General features: G+C 38.4%; 1 protein-coding gene across 8 annotated transcripts in view; it reads right to left on the bottom strand.

Moving 5' to 3' along the window:
* CFAP70 (cilia and flagella associated protein 70) overlaps positions 1-14,839 on the bottom strand; it is a 67,504-nt gene that overhangs the window by 34,355 nt on the left and 18,310 nt on the right. For all 8 annotated transcript variants that reach the window (XM_074296836.1, XM_074296837.1, XM_074296838.1 and 5 more), the window contains 5 exons: positions 13,142-13,276; positions 11,036-11,176; positions 9,954-10,031; positions 7,753-7,844; positions 2,203-2,263 (listed from right to left, as the gene is read on the bottom strand). In XM_074296836.1, the coding sequence (XP_074152937.1) occupies positions 2,203-2,263; positions 7,753-7,844; positions 9,954-10,031; positions 11,036-11,176; positions 13,142-13,276 (507 nt within the window). The remainder of the gene's footprint in view (positions 1-2,202; positions 2,264-7,752; positions 7,845-9,953; positions 10,032-11,035; positions 11,177-13,141; positions 13,277-14,839) is intronic.

Here is a 14,839-nt window from a genome sequence, read left to right as displayed (position 1 = left end):
TTTAGCTCTTTTCAGCAATACAATGATCCAAGATAATTCCAAAAGACTTGTGATGGAAAATGCCACCACACCCAGAGAAAAAATGGACTCTAAATGTAGATTGAAGCAGACTATTTTCAGTTTTCTTTCTTTCTCATGATTTTTCCCTTTTGTTCTGATTCTTCTTTCCCAACATGAGTTATATGGAAATTTTAACATTATTGTACATGTACAACCTATATCAGATTGTTTGCCCTCTTGAGAAAGGGGGAAGGAGGAGAAAGAAGAGAAAAATTTGAAACTCAAAATCTTACAAAAATGAATGTTGAAAATTATCTTTACAGGTAATTGGAAAAAAAAAAACTACTATTAAGTACCAAAAAAAAAAAAAAAATAGAATAACATGACATGCCAGTGAAGACTTTATTCTATTTAATTAAACATTCTTTCAATAATCACTAGTCTTTGGGTACAGAAATTCAACCATTTCTAGATCTATCTAAACCTTACTAACATCCAATTTATCTCTCTCCAACTTGTTCACAAAGATGAGATTAAGACTCTTTATCAAATGCCTTGCTGAAATCTAAGGCATTCCTTGATCTATCAAGCTAGTAATCTTTAAAAAAAAAAAAAAGGAAATAAAATTAGCTTGACATAACCTATTTTTGATCAAATAATGCTGACTTTTAGTGATCATGACTTCCCTTGCTAAATACTAATTAACTTTTCCCTTAATAACATACTCATTAGGGAATCTAGCCTGGAGACTTTGGAGGTCAAGAATCCTGGTTCTGAAGTCAAAATTTAGACTGAATTAATAAGGTGGATTCAAAGAAACATATAACACTCTAAATGAAAACTAATTTCCTTCCCAGTCTGATGACAGCTATAGCAGTTAACTTTGAGAATGATAAAGTTTGCATTACAAAGTAATCCCATTCATAATCATTCAAATAATTCCATAAGATTTGGGATTTTTACTATTGGTGACAACTGTAGAATTGAGCAACAGGGTCAATATAAGTAGTATAAGATTCATAATACCTTGTAATAACGTGTCATTATAACATACTATCAACCCATTTTTTCATGGCAGTTTACTGATGAATTGAAAAAAACAAAAATCAAATGTGTTACTCTACTTGTATTATCTATGCAAAGTAAACCAAGCATTTTGTTTAACCTAAAGGTTTATGTGGTCCTTATCTTTTCCCCAATCCCAAAAGACCCACAAAACAAAATAGTCCAAAAGCCTTAGTGCCATTTTGAGCATTCACAGCTTTTGATAGATCTCAATTCTTCTAAGATAAAACATACATACATACATTAACTCCCCATCCACTTTCTTGAAGCTATTTGCTACCTGAATGATCCTAGGAAAGTCTTGCTATCACAAATATTTATATCTTAGGGAAATTTCATTTGACAAGGTGGTACCAGTTGGAATTCCTGGGTACAAAATGCCCAGTACACTCAATAGTCACCAAGTTTCTCCTATCAGTCCCACAAAAAACAGTGATACGATTTTATGATACAAAAGATCCAAGTCACTGTATAAATATAATTTTGTGGACAGCTTTGTTGATTGTACCTGGCTACACAAATAATGCTAATGAAGCCCTGCATTTGAAATCACAGAAAGGAAATTCTCTTTACAGACACAGATTACACCTTCCTACTGGAAACCACTGTTTTCAAAGGGAACCAAAGATAAGAAGGCAATTTTCTCTCAATAACAAATACCTACTTCTGGATAAACAATTCAAAAGTGGCTGTTCTCTTAGAAGTAAGTCAGGAGCATTACATTTACATATGCTTAATAATCTTAACACTAGTGTTATCCCTTTCACAATATGACTTTCCCCATCATGGTTTTGATATATGACTCACTGGCATAAGAAATTAAATGGGAATTTGGGGGGGAGTTTTGTGAAAGCCACAGATATCATGCAATGATATGACACAGAAAATGACACAGAAAAAAGTTTAGAAACTCAGAAATGCATAAAATTTATGTATATTATTATTTACTATCAATTCAAATTTTATAATGAGGTACTATAAACATCCCATAAAAGAAAAAGAAAAAATTCAGACTTCTTCTCTGGTATGAAGGGAGGGTCAAAAAATTATGCAAATTTTCCATTCCACAGGGTGCCCCCAATCCCTGAGATGTGAAAGAGATAACTGTAATGGAATCATTTCAATTCTGGTACTTACCTTCTGAGCTCCTCCTGTTCGACGGACAAGGGCAGGTCGTAGAGGAATGATTTCTTTGACTCTGATAGGAGAGGAAAAAAGAGTCATATTTTATCTATAATTAAATTCTGGAGGCTTGTGACATTGAATTCTTAGAATGGTCTATTCTGTGTCTCAAAGGGAAAGGCAGTTTCCATTCTTACTATAAATCCAAATGAAACATCCCTAAATAAGGCATTGATGTAAGCCAAGCAAGGAAAGCAATATAATGGGCTTGTCTGGTATTTTTGTAGATGTGTTACCTGGCTTTTTCTTTTACATTTTTTTTTTTTTGGTTGTGCTAGGGAACTCATAGTTTCTTTTTTATTTATTTATTTATTTAGAATTTTTTTTTTCATAGTATATATGCATGAGTAATTTTTTTTATAATATTATCCCTTATATTCATTTTTCCAAATTATCCCCCCCTTCCCTCCATTCCCTCCCCCCGATGACAGGCAATCCCATACATTTTACATGTGTTACAATAAAACCTAGATACAATATATGTGTGTAAATACCCTTTTCTTGTTGCACATTAAGTATTAGATTCCGAAGGTATAAGTAACCTGGGTAGATAGACAGTAGTGCTAACAATTTACATTCACTTCCCAGTGTTCCATCTCTGGCTGTAGTTATTTCTGTCCATCATTGATCAACTGGAAGTGGGTTGGATCTTCTTTATGTTGAAGATATCCACTTCCATCAGAATACCTCTTCATATAACATTGAAGTGTACAGTGATCTTCTGGTTCTATTCATTTCACTCAGCATCAGTTGATGTAAGTCTCTCCAAGCCTCTCTGTATTCCTCCTGCTGGTCATTTCTTACAGAACAATAATATTCCATAACCTTCATATACCATAATTTACCCAACCATTCTCCAATTGATGGGCATCCATTCAACTTCCAGTTTCTAGCTACAACAAAAAGAGTTGCCACAAACATTTTAGTACATACAGGTCCCTTTCCCCTCTTTAGTAATTCTTTGGGATATAAGCCCAGTAGTAGTACGGCTGGGTCAAAGGGTATGCACAGTTTGATAACTTTTTGGGCATAGTTCCAAATTGCTCTCCAGAATGGTTGGATTCTTTCACAACTCCACCAGCAATGTATTAGTGTCCCAGTTTTCTCACATCCCCTCCAACATTCATCATTATTTGTTCCTGTCATCTTAGCCAATCTGACAGGTGTATAGTGATATCTCAGAGTTGTCTTAATTTGCATTTCTCTGATCAGTAGTGATTTGGAACACTCTTTCATATGAGTGGATATAGTTTCAATTTCATCATCTGAGAATTGTCTGTTCATATCCTTTGACCATTTATCAACTGGAGAATGGTTTGGCTTCTTATAAATTAGGGTCAGGGAACTCATAGTTTCAAATGAAAGCAAAATGGTTCTCTGGAAGAATAATAACAATAACGATAGCTAGCATTTACATAGTACTTTAAGATTTGCAAAGCACTTTACAAATATTATCTCATCTTCATTCTTATAACAATCCCAAGAGATAGGTGCTAATACAATCCTAATTTTACAGATGTGGAAACTGAGGCTGAGAGATTTAATGTCCTGCCCAAAGTCATACCTCTAGGAAGTATTTGAGGAAAAAGTTGAATTCAGGTCTTTCTGACTCTGGATTATGCACTGTGCCATCTAGTTACTTTTAAGTTGCTATCTGGGCTAATAAGCCACCTTGAACATTCAGGAGGCTAACAGAGCAGGAGAATCTTTTCTCCATCCTAGGTACCACACGCTCTCTTTATCACAATAGTATCAAATTTTGAGGAGAAAGCCAAACCCACTCAAATCTTAAAGGCCTTAAGAGCACCTAGTCATGAGTCAGCAGATTCTCTGTTAGTGTTCATCTCCGCTCTTAAATCATTTCAGACCAACTATATGGACTGACCCTCTACTATGGCCAAGGTCACTCTCAGTACCTGGTGTAGGATAAACGGATGCAAACTAAGATGACAACCCTGGTCCTGGGATATAGATGTGTGCAAATAAATATAATAAGAGAATGGAAATATAGTATGGAAAGCAGCTAAGAGATTGGGAGCTGGGCTAGTGGGAGGGAGACTATAAACATGATGAGTAGGAGGTGGCAGAGAGATCTAGAAATAGAACTGTCCAGCAGGCAGCGGGAGGTGAGGGGCTCAAACTCAAGGGAGATACCTGGGCTGGACACCTATATTTGGACTCATCCATGCAGAGCACAAAAGTAAATATGTGAGAATGCATGTGATCATCAAGGAAGGAAAGACAGAAAGCATTCTGAAAAACTTTGGTCAGGGACCTCTCTGGCAATATGATAAAGTTTATGAACCTTCACTCAGAACAAAGCTTCAGATGCATTTAATTAACCACACATGATACAAAGGAAACCGAATGTATTAAAATAAAGTTATCAAACCCCAATGAAACACGAGTGACAGACCCCAGGTTAAGAAGCCTTAATCCAGTCAGGTTGGCAGGTGGAGAATCAGGAGAAAGCAGCCATGTCGTTTCAGGGAAGAAGCAGCAGAGAGGTGAGGGGATGCTGACCTCCACAGAAAGGTCTAGGGAAGTGGGGGAAGAAAAAAGGCCATCTGTCCAGCTGAGAGGTTATTGTGAACCTCAGAGAAATCAGCATCCACAGAAACCAGATTTAGAGGGGCTGAAGAATGAATAGGTAACAGGAAGGAAAGGAAAGGGAAGGACTTGGCATGGCGGCAGGGAACAGGGGCCATTTTTAATAGTTGTTTGTCAGTGAAGGGATGGCTAGTTTGAGTCCAAATCCAGCTTTAGACACTTACTGGCTGGATGACACTGGGTCAGTCACTTCAGCCTGTCTGCCTCAGTTTTTTCATCTGAACAGAATGGAAAATGGCAAAACGACTCCAGTGTCTTTGTCAACAAAACCCAAATGGGATCAGGAAGAGTCAGACACAACTGAAAAATGACTGACCAAGAAATCATCGGTGAATGGTGGAAAAGAAGAGGACAGTCTGAGAAGACATTAGCAAACAAATAGATAAAGCTCTAAGGTTTACAAAACGCTTCACATCTTTTTTCTCATTGGAGCTTTCATAGTGTGTGAGGTCGGTTCTGTTATTGTCCCTGTTTGATGGATGAACACACAGAGGCTTGCCCAAGGTCCCCTGACTCCAAAGCTGCTGCACACCCATTAGGTTAAAGGAAGGTTTTTTAAGGATAGCAAGAACAGATTCATAGGAAATGAGGATGAAATTAATGGAGATGAAGATAGAGAGGAGGGAAGAGAGAAGCTGAGAAGGCTGCTTGTTGGAGGAGGAGGGACTCTGACACATGGGAGGGAGCCAGCTCCATGGCCTCCTCCCCAGGAAGAACTCTGGGCCTCCTCCACTTCAAATGTGTCAGTCTGCTCTGAAGAGCCACATCCACATTACTGTTCCTACTCTATAGATGCTCCATTTCTAGATGGCTGGCAGGGGGCACAAAAGCAGGGATGCCCAAGGGGAGATACAATCTTTCCTCTTCTGGAGGGACGATCTCTGCTCATTCTGCTCTATAATAAGCTCCCAGGGCTGTCCTCTAGAGCAGGAAGGGATCTGATGACAATCATCTTGTAGGCGCACTTTGGACAGCGAGTTTACACTTTACCCTAGCTTAGCTGTAGGTATGACAAGGCATGAATATTCCCATCTTGCAGATGAGGGGTCTGTGGTTCCAAGCAATGAAATTACATGTCCATGTGAAGATCTTGGCAGGCTTGAGTCCAGTCCAGCTCTCTCTCCACTAAGAATTTGTGACCTTTACCTGATCTATATGCCCTCTGCAGATGCAGTCACCACATAATAGATGGCTTTGTGAACTTAGAAAATTAATCAATGTGCAGGTGCTGTTCTGGTGGTAAGTCTCCAAACATCATCAAAGTCCAGAGACTCCTTCTATCTCTGAGGTCCATCCTAGAAGCCTCCATGACCAAACAGGACTTGCTGGCTTACTCCTCAGGCCCACCCCCATGGGCTGCAGGGACCAGACATCAGAGCAGAGCTCCGGCTCACAGCACTGAGAGCTTACATTTATTTATTTAAGCTATTTTACATTTAAGCTATCCAAGAACTTTCCGAAGAAAACCTCATTTGATCCTTGTGTTAATATTGTTGTGAGACAGCAATGAAAGTGCCATCTTCCTAGTTTTAAAAATGAGAAAATAAATAGTGGAACGAAGGCGAGAATTCAATGTTTCTCACTGGAAATGCAGGGTTCTGTGCACAGTACCACCCTGCCCCAGTGAGGGGCAAATTTGACTCTACCATGTCTGTTCAAATATCTAAACCCTAAACATCAGTGAAATGTTGAAATATATATCAAATAGTTAAGACAAAGGATATCCATCAACGCCAGATAAATTAATTTGAAAATAATGTCTAAGCCAAATAGTTTAAGAAAAGTTAGTGATTGATCCTTAAATGGAAAATCCTAATTCATCTTAATGTAATCAATGACACTCACACTATGAATACTGTTGCTTACTGTGCTGTCAACTCAGCTATTTCTAGATAATAAAAAAAATTTGATTATCTACATATATTATTATCTTTGGCCATATATATACATATTTGTGTGTATGTATGTCTGTGTAGATAGATAGATGGACAGATAAGATTAAGATTTGAATTAGGATTTTCCATTTAACTATCTCATCACATCTGCCTTTCACAAGTCTCCTCCCACTCCAGTTCAGTCTCCACAGCGCTAGCTATTCAATGGATCTTCCTAAAACTCAGGTCTGATCAACCCTTCCCCATCTCAGTGAACTCCAGCAAGTCTATATCACCTCCAGGATCAAATAAAAAACTTTGTTTGGCATTCAAAGCTCTTTATAACCTGGTGCTCCCCACTTCCCCATTTTTCCAGTTTTCTTACCCTTACACTATCCCTCTTCCCCTCAACACCTTCCCACTGAACTCTGAGATCCAACAACACTGGCCTTTTTGGGGCTCCTCACACAAGACATTCCATTTCCCAATGGGGCACTATTCACTGGACATGCACCATCCTTGGATTCTTCTCTCATCTCTACCCCTGGCTTCCCTGGTTTTCCTGGCTTCCTTCAAGTCCCCATGAACATACCCTCTTCTACATGAAGTCTTAGCCAATCTCCCTGAATTCTAGTGATGTTCATCTCCAATTTATCCTGTATGTAATCAGTCTGTATATGTAGTTTGCATGCTGTCTCCTCCATTAGAAAGCAAGTTCCCTGAGGGTAGGGATTGATCTTTGTCTTTGTTTGCACCCCACTGTTAAGCACAGTACTACCACACATAGTAGTCACTCACCAAATATCTGCTGACTGATACCCACATAGATATTATCTGGTAGATTAAGCATTTGTCATTATATTACAAAGAGACAGAAGCATAGAGAAAAGAGGAGAATTCAATATTCCATCTCCCATTTGACTGTTCAGCATATAGGATTCAGAGACTGGTCAAAGCTGTTTCCTTTTAAATAACATTATACTATTTTCACAACATAGATTTGGTCAATCTTTTTACATACCGAGATGCAAGTTCTTCTGACAATCGCTTTGGTACTAAGGCTTTCTCCAGTTCGAACTCCAAAACGAGATATGTTCCGGCTTCCACGTATTGCTGTGAAGACAATTTTTCTTTTCTCTGAATCATTCTATTAAAAAAAAACTTTTGGCAGTAGTGGAGGAGTACAAGTGTCACTATTTCTAAGTTAACAAATATATTATGCAGCTACTGTGTGTCCAGCAACAGATCAAGCTGAAGAGAAACAAAAGAGGTAAGTAGATAAATGGTCCTTAGTTTCCCTATCATAAGATAATAGCTATGGAGCTGAAAGGGACCTCCAAGGTCATCTAGTTCAATTCCTTTTACTCACTCAAAGGAAACTGAAGCCTAGAGAGATGACCATTTGCCTAATGTTACACAGAGAAGTCAGTGACAGAACTCCAGGCTCTGTCCCCTACCCAAGGACCATGACCCTATGACCCCATGGCTCCATCCACTGACCACACTGCTTTTCCTCTTTTGTTCCTGTCTGAATCCTGCCCAAATCACAAGTTCCAAATTAACTGCTTCCATTTTCACAAGACTTCCCAAACATTATAGCCCACAGGAAGCTACTTTATTTCTCTAAAATCACAACACTTATTATCATTATTATTCATTTAGCAATCAATATCATCTGTGCTGGAATAATACATATTACCTCTCCCTTATTGGACTTTAGTTGCTGAGGGCAAGAACCATGTTATGCATTTCTTTGTACCTCTGAAAGAACTCTGAATACGAAAGATGTCTGTATTTCTCATTTGATTTGATTTCTAAATTTTTTGTTTTGTTGGGAAGACATGAAAGTTATGTGAAAAAATTTTCTGATTTAAGAAAAATCATTTCTTCCACATTTATTACATTTTAAAAAAAGATGGGATTTCATTATGAAATATATAAAATATCAGTTGAAATTTAAACTAAAATGTAAGAAATTAATGGAAAAGACATTTCTAAAGAAAATTCTGTTTAGGCTTAATGATTCTTCCTATCAAAAATTGATTCCTATCAAAGGATATGAAGACAATTTTCAGATGATGAAATTAAAGCCATCTATAGTTCTATGAAAAAATGCTCTAAATCACTAGTGATTAGAGAAATGCAGATTAAAACAACTCTGGAGTACCACCTCATACCTCTCAGATTGGCTAAGATGACAGGAAAAAATAATGGTAAATGTTGGAAGGGATGTGGAAAAACTGGTATACATTGCATTGTTGGTGGAGTTATGAACTGCTTTAACCATTATGGAGAACAATTTGGAACTATGCTCAAAGGGCTATAAAATTGTGCATACCCTTTCAACCAGTAGTGTCTCTACTGGGCCTGCATCCCAAAGAGATCATAAAAAAGGGGAAAAGGATGCATCTGTACAAAAAATGTTTATAGCAGCCCTTTTTGTGTTTGCAGAGAATTGGAAAATGAGTAGATGCTCAATTACTGGGGAATGTCTGAATAAGTTATGGTATATGAAAGTAATAGAATATTACTGTTTAAAAATTGATAACCAGCTGATTTTAGAAAGACCTCGAAAGATTTACACAAACTGATGTTGAGTAAAACAAGCACAACCAGGAATATATTGTATGTAGTAACAGCAAGATTGTGCGATGATCAACTATGAAAGGCTTGGTTTTCTCAGCAGTTCAGTGATCTGAAACAATCCCAATAGACTTTGGACAGAAAAGTCCATCTACATCCAGAGAGAGAACTATGGAGAATGAATATAAATCAACACATGTTATGTGCACTTTTTTTTTGTTTTCTTCTATTTTTTCTCTCTCGTGGTTTTTCCTTTTTGTTCTGATTTTTCTCCCCCAACATGATTCACAAATAAATTCATATTAAAATTAATATACATATATAACCAGAAAAAATAAAACAGTATTTTTAAAAAATGATTCCTATAAAATAGTGGTTTAGATTTAAAGGCTGTGGCTTGAAGCTTGGCTTTGAAAAAATTTTACAGTTAGCATGTGCCCTCAAAATGCACTTTCTTTTCAATGAGTCCAGATGGTGTCTTGGAGCTGTTTGGATAGCCCTTTCTTTATAGATTTTTTTTAATAACATAAGCTAATAAATCTTGAAAAACTCAGAAAATTTATGAAACTTGTCTGATATAGCTACCACAGAAGATGGGACTTCTGCACAAATCTAGCTTTGCCTTTGAATCATTATTACCTGTCCTTCTGAATTCTGGTTCAGAGAAGTATCACCTTCCAGAGGGTTGTCTGAGCTCTGTGATTTTATACTAGATGTCTGTTAAAAAAAAAAGGGGGGGGGGGAGAGAAAGGAAGTGCACAAAACTCAACAGACAAAATATCACATGTCTCTGGATTAGCAAGGAAAGCAATATAGACAATGCTACAAACTATAACTTTCTCATTACTCTTGTTGCTACTGTGGTGGTGATTTTCTTTAGGATCTAGAACTGTGATTTCATAGATATGGGGGAATTCCAAGGGAAGAAACTCTCTCCACAGAATGCAGAGATCAGATGATCTGATCAGATCTCTCTGGATCAGCTATGACTTGTCTGTAATATACAGTTAGAGTCACTAGAGCTTTCAAGACCTGAAAGCCCCCTTTTGTCTGCACACTTAAGTTTGCATCAAGGCCACCCCTGAAACCGGGCTCTCCTGACACCAAAGCCAGCCTCATGTCCTCAACCTTTCAGGAGATCCTACTGTAGGGGACATGTTGGACCCTGACTTTGGGCCCTAGCCTAGCCTATAAACATGACTAATATAAGCATTTTCTAGTCACTGATATCAGCATACTTAGACTGGCTAAGGCCACAGAAGAAACACTCCCCGAGTAACTGTTCCTTGAACCCAGGCAACCACCTTGCTGCTTTGACTATTTCTATGTCCAGTAAGTCCCATGGCCAAGCTACTGTCTAAACGGCACTGTTTCTAACAATCTCTGCATTTCTAGCAATTTTAGTATTCCTAACTATGGCTTATAGCCAGATTTATGGTCCATATGCATTCTTCACCCTGACCCTCGTTGCCAATTAATTACCCATGCTCCTTGGCCCACCTGCTTTTTCAAAATAAAGCTTTGACTGAAAGAGAATCCTGTGTTCTCCCTGCACCTCTGAACCCACTGATCTCCTGCAGCACTAGGAGGTCAAGAATGCATTTTGAATTCCTGCGACTGCACATGAGGAATAAGTTTAGGAGACACCTTAGTCTCAAGTACCACCTTCAGACACTTGGCCTGCCATGCCGCATACATTCTAAGCTCCACACCTTCCTTACAGTGTCTTTCTCTTTGGGCGGTTTTTCCTCCTTCAGGTTCTTGCTGAGAATTGGTTTAGCCAGTGGGGAATTGACCCCTGGAACGTTTCCCAGTTTGTTCTGATGTCCAAGATCCCGGAAAAGGCTGAACAGACACTTTGTCTGAAGTGTTTTTCAAAGGGAAAATAAAACAAAGTAAAGACAAACTCATAAGTCATTTTTTTTGACACAGTTCAGTGCTTTAATTACAATATTAGGGAATCAAAAAGCTAATATGACCTTGACTACTAAACAGTTCCCCTATTTCTATAAGGATATCAGTGAGTTTTGAAGTGAAGCTACCTTACTCTTTTAAAAGTGTTTTTGGGTTTTTTATAAAGTAATCATATCCTTTTTATTTTCTTCTCCTATAACCCTTCTTTGTGATAAGCAAAACCAGTATCGAATTGTAACTGGCCTCATTTGCCACATTTCAGCATCTACCAGCCTCTGACCCTGAGAATCAATACTAATCTTTACATTTATTCCAAGCTGGGTTGCCTTTGTGTGTTGTGTTTTTTTATATTATTAGAATTATGCAGCCAGCTTTGGGTCTCCAGAAAGAGTACTGCAGGTCCAAGGTACTCCGTGAATCAGGACCTACTCAAAACCAGGGCTTGGGTTGCATTTACTTTTACCAGCCACTCCAAAGTAACTTGAGTCAAAAAATAAAAGGCAGTAATCAAACATGGAGAGTGTACTCTCTGTCCCAGGTCACATGCAAAGGAAATTGGGTTCAACAACAGCAGCAAAAGTCCAAAAAGAAATTGAGGTACAGTCTTGCCTTTACTGTAAACACCTGCTATCACTAACAGCTGCTCCTTTTTTGTTTCTCCCTCCCAGCTTGCTCTCTGTACATTTATTAAACGTCTTCTATATGCAAGCACCACGCCAGGTACTGAGGGCACAAAGTACCAAAAGGCCACAGTCTTGGCCCTGCCTTCAGGAAGCTTCCTTATGTTTAGAGTGGCACTACAGGTCGGGGGACAGATAAATAAATACAATCTAATTTGAGGAAAAGAACACTAATGAGTGGGAGGGAGGCTTCCCAGAGAAAGCAACACCAGCCTGAGTGGAGGAAAAGGAGGAGGAGGAGAAAGAGAATGGAGGAGAAGGATAAGGATGGCAGAGGAGGATGGAGGAGGAGGAGGAGGAGGAGGAGGAGCAGAATGGAGGAGAAGGAAGAGCAGAATGGAAGAGGAGAAGGAGCAGAATGGAGGAGGAGATTCTGAGATAAGGATATTCCTGGAATGAGCCTGGGGTGGAAAGTGTTTTACCTATGGTCACAAAGCAACTAAGTATCTGAGGCTGGATTTGAACTCAGGCCTTCCTGACCCCAGACCTAGCGCTCCATTCATCATGCCACCTAGTTACCTCCCAATGAAACCAGTGATTATAATAATGTACAATAGAGGTGATGGGCTTGAATTAAGTGTTGAAGGAAGTAGAAGGAAGGGGAGTGTGTTGGTAGCTGACTAGAAGGCAATAGATATGTGAAAGAGAAAAGTCTAGGATGACTGGGACCATGAATCTGGATCACTGGAAGGATGAACAGGACAGTATGAGTGGGTGAATGGAGAAGCCAAAACACCAGAGGGCCATGAAGGGGAAGATGTTCTGCAAGAAGTAGATCAGAACCGAATTTCAGGACATATAAATATAAATGCTCATTGAATTGCACTGTGGCAAATAATTTTTCCATGATATTTATTTATTCCTGAATTTTAAAATGTCTCATAACCTCAACTTCAAAAATTAGTCTGTGTTTGTCCTTCCTTGCAGACCACAAATGATCCATACCTTCATCTTATACAATTTTCATTTATATCTTTCTGCAGATTCTTAACAGAGAATCTTATCCAGTATACTTAAGATCTTCCTCTTATTTTTTAATGATGATATCACTATATAACAATATCCCAAGTAAAAAATACTTCCAAAATCCTTAGCTTAAAAAATGTGCATTCTTGCAGATGTGAAAATTTTGATATAATGATAATTCATATTTCTTTAGCATTTTAAGTTTTACAAGATGTTTTCCTCATTGATGATAATATAAAAGATAAATATCATGAAGTTATTTCTTACCTTCTCATATACTGTACCATCTGCGTAAGGATAAACACGGAAAGCTCCTCGGATTCTCTTCACACCCGGATACAACAAAGGGACCATATTAACATAGGCCACACCATGAAAGAAAACTTGTCCTTCATCCTCAGTCTGGAGAAAAAAATCCAGAGAAACTATTAGTCATATGAATCAATGTAGTTGATTATCTTTTGTTTCAAAAGCCAAGGCCCTGAAGGAATTTGCTTTTCTGTAACATCTACCCATTGATTGCTCATAGTTCTTCCATATGTTGTAAAGATAAATCTTCCAATACTTGACAGCCATTTTCAATTATTTGAGGAGATATTATATGAAGGAGGATCAGACTTTTTCTGTTCAGCTCCAGAGGGCAGAGTCAATTGTTACAAGAGGAAGCTACAGAGGGATAAATTTAGTCTAAATGTTGCAAAAATCTACATCACTTAGAATTATCCAAAAGTGGAATATGCTGCCTAGCAGCTGGCAGATTACCCCCTTGAAGATGTAAAGGGAGTTCAGAGAGTAGAGTGTCATGGGCAGGGCACATGTGGTGTGCTCTCCCTGGCACCAGTTTATCCACATGGAAGGTCTTGGGAACTTGCTTTGGGAACAGTGTAATGTTATCTAATGGCAGGGCTCTGTCCCCAGATTCAGAGCATATGTACCCACTCTGTAACTGATTGCCATCTGCTAACCCACAAAGTGAGGATATTATGGGTTGGCTGTTGAATGGGAATTGGGGCACATTCAAAAGACATTAACCATGCAATCACACAAAATAAGTTTCTTACTTCTTTGAACTTTGGCTGTGTCCAGAAGAGACAGCAAAGACTATTGTAAACTCTCAGTGGGAAAAGGGGAAGTAAGATTTTAACTCTTCCCTCTATCTGGGAGCTGGAATGCATCCTGGGATTTGCAGGAGGTCAAACACAGTAAGGTAGCAGCCAAGACCTTGAAGTACCCTGCTTGATCTATCTCAGCAGTAGCAGAGATGTAGACTTATCCATTTATTGGCCAGTCCTATTCAGAAGTGAATTTGTTGGGGGCAGTGCTATGTGTAAACTGCTTTAAATTAAGCCTACACTCCCTAAGAACTAAGGTGGTTTAGGGATAATGTGTCCCTGGGTGCTCAGAGGAAAACGCCTCCTAACTTTAATTCTTGCTATGTCTTTATAGTAAAGATCTTTTTGCAAAAGCTAATTAATGTTAATTGCTTAAATGGATCTGGTACTCCAATCTGTGATGATTACCAAAGGGAAAATGCTCTAATAAAAAAAAACCCCAGGGATGGAGCTGAGAGTATTAGAAAAATGCATCTTCCAACCAACCTTTAATGGTCATTATCAGCCAAGGCATAAATAATCATAGAATTTTAGAGTTAGGAAAAAAAATCCCAATTGTTCACCCCATGCCTGAGAAGTGGTCAATGATCCTCTGTTCAAAGGTCTCCAGTAAAGGGGCTTCGCTCCCTCCTAAGGCATCTAGTTCACTTAGGGACATTTGTGGGCAGTTCTAATTTTAAAACAAGTTCTCTATGACTTTAAACAGAACTCAATTATTTGCAGCTCTGGCCCATTATGCTTGGTTCTACCTTCTGGAGCTAAACAGAACAAATCTATTATTCCCTCTTCCACATGACAACCATTCAAATACTTGAAATGTCCCCTTTATATATTTTCTCCAAATAAAACATCT

This window comes from Sminthopsis crassicaudata, chromosome 2 (genome assembly GCF_048593235.1).
Source record: "Sminthopsis crassicaudata isolate SCR6 chromosome 2, ASM4859323v1, whole genome shotgun sequence".
In the NCBI taxonomy this organism is placed as follows: Eukaryota; Metazoa; Chordata; class Mammalia; order Dasyuromorphia; family Dasyuridae; genus Sminthopsis; species Sminthopsis crassicaudata.
The sequence above is the reverse complement of the archived record's forward strand: the minus strand, read 5'-3'. Positions and strand labels throughout refer to the sequence as shown.